The following is a 13,081-nucleotide window of genomic DNA, read 5'->3' on the forward strand; positions in this document are numbered from 1 at the left end:
TCCATAATTGGTTATGATCCACACAGTCGAATGCCTTTGCATAGTCAATAAAACACAGGTAAACATCCTTCTGGTATTCTCTGCTTTCAGCCAGGATCCATCTGACATCAGCAATGATATCCCTGGTTCCACATCCTCTTCTGAAACCAGCCTGAATTTCTGGCAGTTCCCTGTCGATATACTGCTGCAGCCATTTTTGAATGATCTTCAGCAAAACTTTGCTTGCGTGATATTAATGATATTGTTCTATAATTTCCACATTCGGTTGGATCACCTTTCTTGGGAATAGGCATAAATATGGATCTCTTCCAGTCAGTTGGCCGGGAAGCTGTCTTCCATATTTCTTGGCATAGATGAATGAGCACCTCCAGCACTGCATCTGTTTGTTGAAAAATCTCAATTGATATTCCATCAATCCCTGGAGCCTTATTTTTCGCCAATGCCTTCAGAGCAGCTTGGACTTCTTCCTTCAGTACCATCAGTTCCTGATCATATGCCACTTCTTGAAATGGTTGAACATCCACTAATCCTTTCTGGTATAATGAATCTGTGTATTCCTTCCATCTTCTTTTGATGTTTCCTGTGCCGTTTAATCTTTTCCCCATGGAATTCTTCACTATTGCAACTCAAGGCTTGAAGTTTTTCTTCAGTTCTTTCAGCTTGAGAAATGCCGAGCGTGTTCTTCCCTTTTGGTTTTCCATCTCCAGCTCTTTGCACATGTCATTATGATACTTTACTTTGTCTTCTCGAGAGGCCCTTTGAAATCTTCTGTTCAGTTCTTTTACTTCATCAATTTTTCCTTTTGCTTTGGCTGCTCGACACTCAAGAGCAAGTTTCAGAGTCTCCTCTGACATCCATCTTGGTCTTTTCTTTCTTTCCTGTCTTCTCAATGACCTCTTGCTTTCTTTATGTATGATGTCCTTGATGTCATTCCACAACTCATCTGGCCTTCGGTTGCTAGTGTTCAATGCGTCAAATCTATTCTTCAGATGGTCTCTAAATTCAGGTGGGATATACTCAAGGTCATATTTTGGCTCTCGTGGACTTGCTCTGATTTTCTTCAGCTTCAGCTTGAACTTGCATAGGAGCAATTGATGGTCTGTTCAGTAGTCGGCCCCTGGCCTTGTTCTGACTGATGATATTAAGCTTTTCCATCGTCTCTTTCCACAGATGTAGTCAATTTGATTTCTGTGTGTTCCATCTGGCGAGGTCCATGTGTATAGTCGCCATTTATGTTGGTGAAAGAAGGTATTTGCAATGAAGAAGTCGTTGGTCTTGCAAAATTCTATCATTCGATCTCCGGCATTGTTTCTATCACCAAGGCCATATTTTCCAACAACCAATCCCTCTTCATTTCTAACTTTCGCATTCCAATTGCCAATAATTATCAATGCATCTTGATTGCATGTTCAATCAATTTCAGACTGTAGCAGCTGATAAAAATCTTCTATTTCTTCATCTTTGGCCCTAGTGGTTGGTGCGTAAATTTGAATAATAGTCATTACTAACTGGTCTTCCTTTTTGGCATATGGATATTATCCTATCACTGACAGCGTTGTACTTCAGGATAGATCTTGAAATGTTCTTTTTGATGATGAATGCAACACCATTCCTCTCTGAGTTGTCATTCCCAGCATAGCAGACTATATGATTGTCCAATTCAAAATGGCCAATACCAGTCCATTTCAGCTCACTAATGCCCAGGATATGGATGTTTATGCATTCCCTTTCATTTTTGACAATTTCCAATTTTCCTAGATTCATACTTCATACATTTCAGGTTCTGATTATTAATGGGTGTTTGCAGCTGTTTCTTCTTATTTTGAGTCATGCCACATCAGCAAATGAAGGTACCGAAAGCTTTACTCCATCCACGTCATTAAGGTGGACTCTACTTTGAGGAGGCAGCTCTTTCCCAGTCATCCTCTGAGTGCCTTCCAACCTCGGAAGCTCATCTTCCAGCACTATATCAGACAGTGTTCCGCTGCTATTCATAAGGTTTTCACTGGCTAATGCTTTTCAGAAGTAGACTGCTGGGTCCTTCTTCCTAGTCTGTCTTAGTCTGGAAGCTCAGCTGAAATCTTTCCTCCATGGGTGACCCTGCTGGTATGTGAATACCGGTGGCATAGCTTCCAGCATCACAGCAACACACAAGCCCCCATAGTACGACAAACTGACAGACACATGGGAGACTACGGCATTAAAAAAAAAAAAAGGGACTCCTAAAATACTGTTTTTCCAAGTCATCCCTTGTCGTTGTTGTTAGGTGTCATTGAGTCTATTTCAACTCATAGCAACACCATGTGACAGAGCAGAACCGCCCCATAGGGTTTTCTTGACTGTAATCTTTATGGAAGCAGGTCACCAGGTCTTTCTCCTGTAGAGCCTCTGGGTAGGTTCGAACCCTTAACCATTTGGTTAATAGCCCAGCACTTAACTATTTGTACCACCCAGGAGCATTGGTAAATAATGGTAGCCCACAAAATGTTTGAGATAAGTGAGGATTACCTTCCCCCTTGTCTTAGTTATTTAGTGCTATAACAGAAATACCATAAGTGAATGGCTTTAACAAGCAGAAATTTATTCTCTCATAGTCTAGAAGGCTGAAGTCCAAATTTAGGGTGCCAGCTCCAAGGGAAGGCTTTCTCTCTTTGTCAGCTCTGGGGGAAGGTCCTTGTCATCAATCTTCCGCTGGTCTAGGAGCTTCTCAGCACAGGGACCCCGGTCCAAAGGACACGCTCTGCTCCCAGTGTTGCTTTCTTGGTGGTAGTAGGTCCACCTGGCGCTCTGCTCACTTCTTTTATACCCCAAAAGGGATCGATTTGAGATACAACCTAATCTTTTAGATTGAGTCCTGCCTCATTAACATAACTGCCTCTAATCCTGCCTCATTAACATCACAGAGGTGGGATTTACAACACAAAGGGTAATCATCAGATCACAAAATAGTGGACAACCACACAATACTGGGAATCATGGCCTAGCGAAGTTGACACATATTTTCTGGGAACACGATTCAATCCATAATACCCCACAACATCCCTACCCAATCCTGCCAGACTTACAGGCTTTGCTTAAGCATAAACCATTTCATAAGTCCGATAAAGTCCCAGCTTCCTGTCCTTTCAGGTGCTTTGAAATCATCTTGTGTGAAGGATTTCCTCAGGTCCTATGCAATGATATTTCAGAGGCAAAATTTCATGACGCTTACAGATGGCATCAGACCACTAGAAGCCCTTGACTCGGTGGCGGGATACAAAAATATTTAGGGAACAAGCTTCAGGAGCCAAACTTAAAGTCAGGAATCTCTCTGAAATATCTTAACCAATTTTCTTATCTTGAAAACCACTAACGTCATCAATGAAAGTTCATTTCTAATGTCTACGATGCTGACTATTAAGCCACTAATTTCACCAATGAATACCCATGTGGAAATGTTAATTGGCAATATCTGATGTGGATCAGGAATACAGATAATAATTGAGGCAATTGTAGTCATTCTCTCTGGAGTGAAGCCTTTCTGATAAAACATTAGGTGATTACCGTGAAGTATGCATTCCTGATTAGAGAACTGATAGCCCCTTGAGCATAGTTTATAAATATCATATAGGCTTCTATCACAGTGGCTGTATTAAAGTATTTTAAAGAAAATTGCAGACATTATCATGCTGGCTACATGAAGCTCTTATCCATCCATGTACCAAGTATAGCTAAGTACTGAATCTGGTGAGGGTGAGGGGAAGGATCATGAGATACCTGTTCTAATTACCCGTTCTATCCCAGGTGATAGAAGCCTCATTATTGATTTCCATCTCAGTTTGACTTATTTCTTAACTGTCTGGAAGCATCCCAGAGTCCTGAGTTTTGTGTTCATGTATATTGTCATTCCAAGGTTTTGAGAAAGAAAATAGAGAGCCAAGCCATCCCGGGAAAACAGCATGGAGAAGAGTTAGCCTTCAGCCTTGACTGTCTTTTCCAAAAACAAGACAGAATTGTTTAACACTGCAGACTGGATATGACAGCAGCTGTAATCATTCTCCCTTCTTAGCAGGCTTGTTTCCCAACTTGCTTCAAGCCTTGACTTTGTCCCAATACCCTGATGTTGTTATTGTGAGCTGCCACCACGACCCCATTCAGAACAGAATGAAATGCTATACTGTCCTGTGTCATCTGTGTGATCAGTTTCGGATCAGACCATTGTGATCCATAGGGTTTTCACTGGCTGATTTTTGGAGCAGATTGCCAGGCCTTTCTTCCTAGCCTAAGCCTGGAAGCCCTGCAGAAACCCACTCAGCATCATAGCAAGATGCAAGCCTCCAATGACAGGTAGGTTGTGGCTTCACACTCAGTGCATTAGCCAGGAGCTGAACCCAGGTCCACCAGCATGAAAGTCTAGAATTCTACCACTGGACCACCAATATCAATCTCCCATTGAACCTCCAAGGCCCCAATACCCTGATGTTGTTGTTGTGTGCTGCCTTTGAGTCGATTCTGACTCATAGCGACCCTATAGGACAGAGTAGAACTGCCCATAGGGTTTCCAAGGAGCAGCTGGTGGACTCCCAACTGCCGGCCTTTTGGTTAGCAGCCATAGCTCTTAACCACTGCGCCACCAGGGCTCCAATAATACCCTGATAGCTGCCCTGAGATGCTAACGCCCCCAACCTCCACCTGCTCCTTCTCCTTTGTGAAAAATGCTTTGATAGCATCTCTGCCTTTTCTTCCCCTTCACCTGGTACTGAAAACCTCAGTCAGTTAATATTCACAAAGGAAGCCATGAGCCAACTCAAAGCAAATGCTCGGGATTTAGAATTGGGTGCAAACTCCTCCTTCGGTTGAAGGGTGTTGGCCTGGTAATGTTCCTGGAAGCCAGCGGAAAGGAAAAGCAACCCTCTAAGTGACCTTGCTGACCAGAGGGAGCAGTTACTGGAGAAGGGGTCCTGTGATACTTCCAGGGGCAGGTTTCCCCTTCGGAGGCCAGGATTTGGAGGGTATAGCTATTACCAACCACGGGAGTGTGGCTGATCAAATTAAGGAATGCGCTTTTAAATTCAATTACACCCTCCGTGGAAATGGCTTGGGGAAAGAATTATATCCAGTCTATAAAGCCTTACATTTCTAAACCCAATTTTGCGCTTTATTCTAGAGGTTAATTCAAGATCTCTCTTCCAAATGGGAAGTGAAATACAGCCAATGGAAGAAAGGCATCCGCTGACTGACGGGAAGGTTTATCAGTCTGTAAGAGTTCATTAGTTTTAATTAGTGTAATCGCTAATGTTGCATTAACAATTTAGTGAAGGAAAGTAATTACTCCCACATCCACTGTATTAGATGGGAAGATTAGAATTCATTTTCCAAAACGATTAGCATTTTGTCAATTAAAAAAACCCTTTCTCTCTGCCAGCAGCCCTGTGACCTCACTCACCCCAGGATCCTTTAAATGAAACATATTTTGCATCAGAAGAAGAAGCTGGAAGAAATGAAGAATTAAGGCTGTGTTTATTCTTAGCTCCTTCTCAGGGCATATCGTGTACAGGCCTTGATGAGTTTATAACGTCCCGCTCTATTTGCATAGCCATTCACTTCTGTCTCTTTGGATTATACCCCTGGCCGCTTTGTTACCCAGCAGCAATTAAAAAGCAAAATGGCCAGTGGAAGATGCAGCCACAAGGAAACAGCAGGAGAGTCTAGGGGAAATGAACATTGCTTAGGTCTCATGGTTTGACAAGTGTTGGGCTGGCTGCTCACCCTGTCCTATGTGCCCGCTTAGGACAGACTGCCAGGGAGCTGTGAGGCATCCTGCTGCCCACGGAACTCCCCAAGACTTGAAGCTGAGGCTGTTGTTGTTAGTTGCCGTGAGTCGCCTCTGACACATGACAACCTGGTGTGTAACCGGGGATGGAGTACCCACCCAATCAGCAAGGTACTTACGGGTTGACTGCGACTGCTTACTAGTCTGTAGTGCCAAATCAAAGACGTGGTGAAAGCCATGTGGAATTGTGCACCACAGATTAGGCAGTAAACCCTGTTAGGCCCCTGGGGACCTTTGGTTAATCCGCCCCTGGTTTGTAACGGAATGAAATGTTGCCTGGGTCTGCGCCATCTTCACGGTCATTTGTGTGTTTGAGTCCATTGTTACAACTGTTGTGTCAATCCATCTTGTTGAAGGTTTCCCTAACTTTCACTGGCTCTCTGTTTTTCCAAACATGGCCTCCTTTTCTAGCGATTGCTATTTCCTGATGATGTGTTCGAAGTTAACAAGCCAGAGTCTCTCCATCCTTGCTTCTAAGGAGCATTCTGGTTGTATTCTGAAACTGGTTTGTTCTTCTGGCAATCCATGGTATATTCAGCGTTCTTTGCCAACAACACAGTTTAAATGCATCAATTCTTCTGTCTTCCCTTTTCATTGTCCAGTTTTTGCACGCACATGAGGTGATTGAAAAGATCATGACTTGAGTCAGGTGTACCTTAGTCATCAAAGTGACTAAACCTTGATTCAAATTTACACACGGATCACGAATGCCAAAGGTGAAGACATTGAGGCTGAGTTTCTTGGTCCTTGCTTAAAAAGTCTTGATAATGTTCACTGAGCACTGTGTACTATTGCAACGCCGCCTCCTGACTTACAGGACCTTCACAGCATGGGCCGATGACGACCCCATCCCACTGCCACCCCCCCCCGCCAGTTTCTCTGTCTACCAGCCACTTGGGACTTTGTCATTTCTTGAACATCCCGTGTTCTTTCACACCCAGTTCTTTTGAGCCTTGAGCTCTCCCTGGGCAAGCCCTTTGCCTGTTTTGTTAACCTAGAAAATTCACCCTTCATGCTCCGACTCTTGGCGACCCCATGTGCTATACACAGAGGAAGCTCCCTAGGTTTTTTTTTTTGGCTAAGGAAGCAGATCACCAGGACATTCTTCTGTGGAGCTGTGGGGTGGATTCAAGCCAGCAACTTTTAGGTTAGCAGTCAGTCACAAACTGCCAACCAGGCTCCTTCTCCATGCTCTACCCAGAGCAAATGTCACTTCTTGCTGACTAGAATAGCTACCTCCCCCACTTTGGACTCTCAGAGCCCCTAGTACTTTGTGTTATAAAATTATATGTGATTATACTGAGTCACTGAGGCAGGACCAAGATCCTTTTCTTTTCTTTTTTTATGCAGGTATATCAAACCCAAAAGAACCAAGCCCATTGCAATCTAGTTGATTCCGACTCATGGCGACCCTATAGGACAGGGTAGAACTGCGTATTAGGGTTTCCAAGGCTGTAAATCTTTTTTTTGTACTTTAGATGAAGGTTTACAGAACAAACTAGCTTCTCATTAAACAGTCCACATGTTGTTTTATAACACTGGTTAACAACCCCACAACATGTCAGCACTCTCCCTTCTCAACCCTGAGTTCTCCATTACCAGCTTTTCTGTTCCACCCACCTTCTAGTCCTTGCCCCGGGCCGGTGTGCCCCCTTAGTCTCGTTTTGTTTTATGAACCTGTCTAATCTTTGGCTGAAGGGTGAACCTCAGGAGTGACTTCATTACTGAGCTAAAAGGGTGTCCGGTGGCCATACTCTCATGGTTTCTTCAGTCTCTGTTAGGCCAGTAAGTCTGGTCTTTTTTTTTTTTTTTGGCAAGAGCCTTATTCTATTCTGTATTGCCAGCTCCTTGCACATGTTAGGCAGTGTATACATTTTTTATCTAATGGTTTAATGAGCGGGGGCCCTGGTATAGATCTAGGCTGCCAGTTCCTTCTCTTCTTTCCCTCCTCCCCTCAGCCCCATCAAAACTCAGCCTGGGATGCCCAGTCTATTCAGAGAACAGACATCACACAGGAGAGAAATGAGATATTTGCCTATAGGTGGACTGTCTTAGTTTTCTAGGGCTGCCAAAACAAAATACCACAAGTGCGTGGCTTTAAGGAACAGAAATTTATTTTCTCCCAGTTCTGGAGGTTAAAAGTCCAAATCAGGGTATCGGCCCTGTTAACTCCTTCTATGGGCTTTGAGAGAGGAAGTGTTCTATGGTTCTGTCCTAGTCTCTGGTGGCGGCTGGCAGCCCTTGGCATTCATTTGCTGCTTACGGCTGCATCTGCCTCCATTGTCTCATGGCACTCTCCTCCTCCTGGGTGTCGCTCAGGGAAATCAGGACTAAGAAATACACCACTCAGAAGGAATTATGACTAAGACTCACCCTACTCCAATGTGACGTCATTTGACCCAACTGACAACAAAAGAAAAATTCTGTTTCCCAGAACAAGGTCACATTTGCAGGTACAAGGATTAGGATTTCTAATATATCTTTGGGGGGACATAATTCGATCCACAGTATGGACATTCTGTCTTCATCTGTCCTCCTCACCCAGTACCATTTGACAGTATCTCCTGGCTCCCTGGCTGGCAGGGCTCTGGTTGGGTGCAGCCCATGGGAGGTGCTGGCAGCAGATTGGATGGAGGGAGGAAAGACAGGTCAAGGTGCTTCTTCCTGCTCCTTCCCTTCTTCCCTGCTCCTTCCCTTCCTCCCTGCTCCTTCCCTTCCTCCCTGCTCCTTCCCTTCCTCCCTGCTCCTTCCCTTCCTCCCTGCTCCTTCACTACTTTGGCTTCCCATCTCTGACATTAGCTTCACAAAGCAGGGCGGAAAAGATGGAAAATGGATCCATGCGTAGAGTAGCTCAGAGCCTATTTCTAAGATAGGAATTTCAGGATGTTCTAATGCCAAGATCCAGTGTTGAGACAGGAGGCCCCAGGCCAAGTGCAGCGTTGAGGTCTCCAGGCTTTCATGGTTGCTGAGCTCAGTCAGAATGTTGCCTGTGTGTGAAGGTCAGTTGACCAGGGACAGACAGGGAGGCTGTCAGAACTCTTCAACCTAAACCACATCTTAATGGAAATGCCATATTGTTATAACACTTCATGCAGTTATTAAAGCCATTGTTCAGGGTCATTTCATTTGATCCCCTAGCAACCCTTTGAGATAAATATTTTGCCAATGAGGAACCTGATTTAATCAAGGCTGCTGGACAAGTAAACGATGAAACAGACCAGCGTCTGGTGGCATCCAGGCTGTGATCTTCCCAGTCTATGATCCGTGTCACCTTGGAACTGGTCTGGGCACCTGTCCCAGCTGCAATCCTTGCGAACTGTGTGACCTTGGACAAGTGACTCAACCTCTCTGTGGTTCAGTTCCTTCATCTATAAGACAAGCATAACATGTTCTACTCATGGGTGTTGTAAAGACTCAGTGAGAGAGAAGGGGCTCCTTAGAGATGGGAAGAAGGGACAGCACTTGGAGCTTTCCATAAGAGGCCAAGACCAGGCCCTCTAGAGTACAGCACATGAGGCTGACCACTAGAAGAACCATCGGAGGGGTCCTTGGGCCCGGCTGATGCAGCAAGTGAGCCCTGGGAAGACCTCCCCCCTTACACAGTAACTAAATTGTATATGCCATCAGCAGGCAGGTGTGGGTCGAAGCCGATTGAATTTGATTTTTTAACAGTAAGGAAATTGATCTTTTGTGTGAAAAATTATGAGATAATTATGTGAAAAACGTCTGCTTCCCACAGTGTCTAACACTGGGTGGATCTACTTCCCTTGCCCGTATTGAACATTAAAGGACAAGTCAGACTTGTCTCTGGAAAGATTCTGGAACGCAGCACGTTCCTCCAGAGCAGAAGACAGCCAGTCTCCTTTGGGGCAGGTGGGCCTGAGGGGGTGCAGGACAGGGCACAGCAGGCTGCCCAGCAGTAGCTGCCATTGAGGGGCAGGGCAGGAGCTACTGGGAGGGTCCCTGTCTACCACACTGGGGTGAGGGTGGGGAGGGGGATGCATAAACAGGCAGCTGTGCCCAACAGCCCTCAGAGAAGAGCCGGCCTGGCCCCCACCAGACTCCCAGGTTCCCTCCAGCACCGGTGGTGCACACTGTGTGAGGTGTGTGTATGTATATGTACGTGTGGTGTGTGTGTGTATGTGTGAGGCGTGTGTGTGAGAGGGATGTGTGTGTGTGTGAGAAGTGTGTATGTGAGGGGTGTATGTGTGTGTATGTGTGAGAAAGGGAAGACACAGACCTTCCTCCCCATCTACACTGTGGAAAGGAACTGAAGGAAGGTGAGGACGAGGTGCCCAAAGGCACCTGGAATACAGAAGAGTTTCCCTGAATGGCTCAAGTAGTTTGCGATCAGCTGGTAACCTAAAGGTTGGGGGTTCGAACCTACCCAGCAGGGACATGGAAGAAAGGCCTGGTGATCTGCTTCTGAAATGTCACAGCCAAGAAAACCCTATTGAGCACAGTTCCACTCTGACACACATGGGGTTGCCATGAGTTAGAACCAACTTGATGGCAACGGCTTGGTTTTGTTTGGGTGTTTGGAGATCCCAGGCAGAACCGGTACCTGTCTACCTGAGGGAAGCCCAGAAGATGACCACCTGGTGAGGGCTTCATGCCCAGAGCACCAGGCAGAGTTGCCACCTCCACAGCATGGCTTCGATGACATGCGCTAATTACAGAAAAGGAGAACTTGGGGCAATGGGGAGGGAGCTGAAGACAGATAACTGTGGGGGGGGGGCAGGGGGAGGGCTGAGGGAGAACCACTGTGTTTAGAGTCAGGAAGCTTGAAAACAAACCTTGATGGTTCACTTATCGGCTTTGTAACCTCCAGCGAGTTACTACTGAGGCCTGTTTCCTCACCTGAGAAATGTGAATAATAGACATCTCGTCACAGGGAGGACCCTTGTCAAAGCTGTAGTTAATTGTATGTGTATTGGTGTCTGTACCACCCACACCAAGAACTGCGTGTGCACCCCAAGCACCTATAATGCCTGGCGGTGGCTCGTAATCAGTGACTGCTTATTGATACCTGATCAGAAGGTGCCTGCCTCAGTTTGCTAGTGCTGCCATAACAGAAATATACCACAAGTGGGTGGCTTTAAAGAAGAGAAGTTTGTTTTCTCACAGTTCGGGAGGCCAGAAGTCCAGATTCCATAGGTAGCTCTAGGGGGAGACCTTTCTTTGTCTATTTCAGCTTCTAGTAGCAGGCAATCCTTGGCATTCCTGGGCTTGTAGACTCATGTCTCCATTGTCTTTAGCTAGCATCTGTCTTCTCCCTGTAGGTGCCTAATCGGCTCTTTTTATAACTCTGAAGTGGTTAAATTTAGGACACCCCCTACACTGATTTGGCCTCATTAACATAACAAAAACTCTTTTGCCATCAAGTCATGGCGACCCCATGTGACAGAGCAGAACTGCCCCTTAGGGTTTTCTAGGCTGTAATCTTTGCAGAAGCAGATCACCATCATTTTCTTCCAGGGCACCACTGGGTGGGTTTGAACCTCCAACCTTTAGGCTACCAGCCAAGAGCAAACGTTTGCACACCCAGGGACAATATAACAAAGAAAACCTTACTTCCAAACAGGATTGTATGCATAGGTATAAGGGACAGAACTCAAGCACATATTTTGGGGGCAAAGAGCTCAACCCACAGGAGCGCCCATCACAGCACCTGGTATTCTTGGGGTTATGTATGGGCACGCGGCCATGAGGAACAAAACGGTGGAGGATCCCCACTGTGGAGGCCACCTGGTGGCGAGACTGGGAAGCGCCTGCAGAGCTGAGAGCCTGAAGCAGGGTGCAAAGGAGCTGGTGGGCAAGGCCTCAGGGGGCACAGGGGAGGCTTCCTCCCGGGGGATGTGGTCTGACTGCACCTAATCACCTCCCTGTCCACCAGGTGCCTTAGGACCCAGGACATGGGCACCTGAGACAACACAACCCCGGGCAGCACTGGAAGGACACATAGGCGCTGCCTGAAATTTTATTCACGAAATAATAGTAATAATAATGATAAAATAGAAAGACACCCCCCCCCCCGGCCTCTATTGTCTGCCCCCAAAATCATGAATACCAAAAAAAAAAAAAAAAAGGATTTTTGTTCCCAATGAGTGATGACCATCATAATGCACGCTATTTGAGGGGGAAATTGCCCATTTGCTTGCGTATCTTATTAAAAAATCAGAAAGGCATAGATACTGCATTTTCTTGGACTGGAATCTTAACTCCCCAAGCCGCCCAACATGTCCCTCATTTCTTAGGAAAACGTCCTCTCCCTGCCCTGGAGAGCCTCCTGTTGCCACTTCCAACACCAGGGCATCCCCGCCAAGGAGGCCAGAGCACCTCAGATCCCACTGACGTTCTCCTCTTTCCCTTGCAGTATGTATCCAACCGCCGAGCCGTGGCTCAGAGCACGCCCGAGCAAGCCAGCTTCCATCCTCATCACCTCAGCCATCACCACCGCCACCACCGCCACCACCGCCACCTGCGCCACCACGCCCACCCCCACCGCCTCCACCACCAGGAGGCAGGCCTGCACGGTGCCCAGGTGACGCCCTGCACGTGCCCCTTGTTCTCCTGCCAGTGGGAAGGCCACCTGGAGGTGGTGGTGCCCCACCTGAGGCAGACCCACAGGGTCGACATCCTCCAGGGAGCAGAGATTGTCTTCCTGGCCACGGACATGCACCTGCCGGCGCCGGCCGACTGGATCATCGTGCACTCCTGCCTGGGCCACCACTTTCTGCTGGTGCTCCGGAAACAGGAGAGGCATGAAGGGCACCCGCAGTTTTTTGCCACCATGATGCTGATCGGGACCCCCACGCAGGCCGACTGCTTCACCTATCGCCTGGAACTCAACAGAAACCATCGGAGGCTCAAGTGGGAGGCCACACCCCGCTCGGTCCTGGAGTGCGTGGACTCTGTGATCACCGACGGGGACTGCCTGGTCCTGAACACCTCGCTGGCCCAGCTCTTCTCTGACAACGGCAGCCTCGCCATTGGGATCGCCATCACCGCGACCAAGGTCCACGCCACGGAAATCGAGATATGAAACACAACCACCCCAACTCAAGATGCTTGGCCTGTGCTCCTTGGAGCTTCCAAGCCAGGACTCCAGACTCCTTTTTATTGTCTTCTTTTCCTTCCTTTCTTTCTCTCTTTCTTTTTGTCTCAGGTATTAGGTGGTATTTAGTTTTGTCTGCCGTGGGCAGTATACTATGTAAACATCCTGTGGTTCAAGATCTTGATGCGATGTTTGTCCTGTTTTGTTGATAC

At 46.8% G+C, this 13,081-nt stretch overlaps 1 protein-coding gene across 1 annotated transcript in view; it reads left to right on the plus strand.

The window, feature by feature from the left end:
- SIAH3 (siah E3 ubiquitin protein ligase family member 3) overlaps positions 1 to 12,857 on the plus strand; it is a 123,803-nt gene extending 110,946 nt beyond the window's left edge. The window contains exon 2 of the mRNA XM_049853080.1: positions 12,189 to 12,857. Within this exon, the coding sequence (XP_049709037.1) occupies positions 12,189 to 12,857 (669 nt within the window). The remainder of the gene's footprint in view (positions 1 to 12,188) is intronic.
- Positions 12,858 to 13,081: the final 224 nt, after the last annotated feature.

Source organism: Elephas maximus, chromosome 14 (assembly GCF_024166365.1).
Source record: "Elephas maximus indicus isolate mEleMax1 chromosome 14, mEleMax1 primary haplotype, whole genome shotgun sequence".
Taxonomy (NCBI): Eukaryota; Metazoa; Chordata; class Mammalia; order Proboscidea; family Elephantidae; genus Elephas; species Elephas maximus.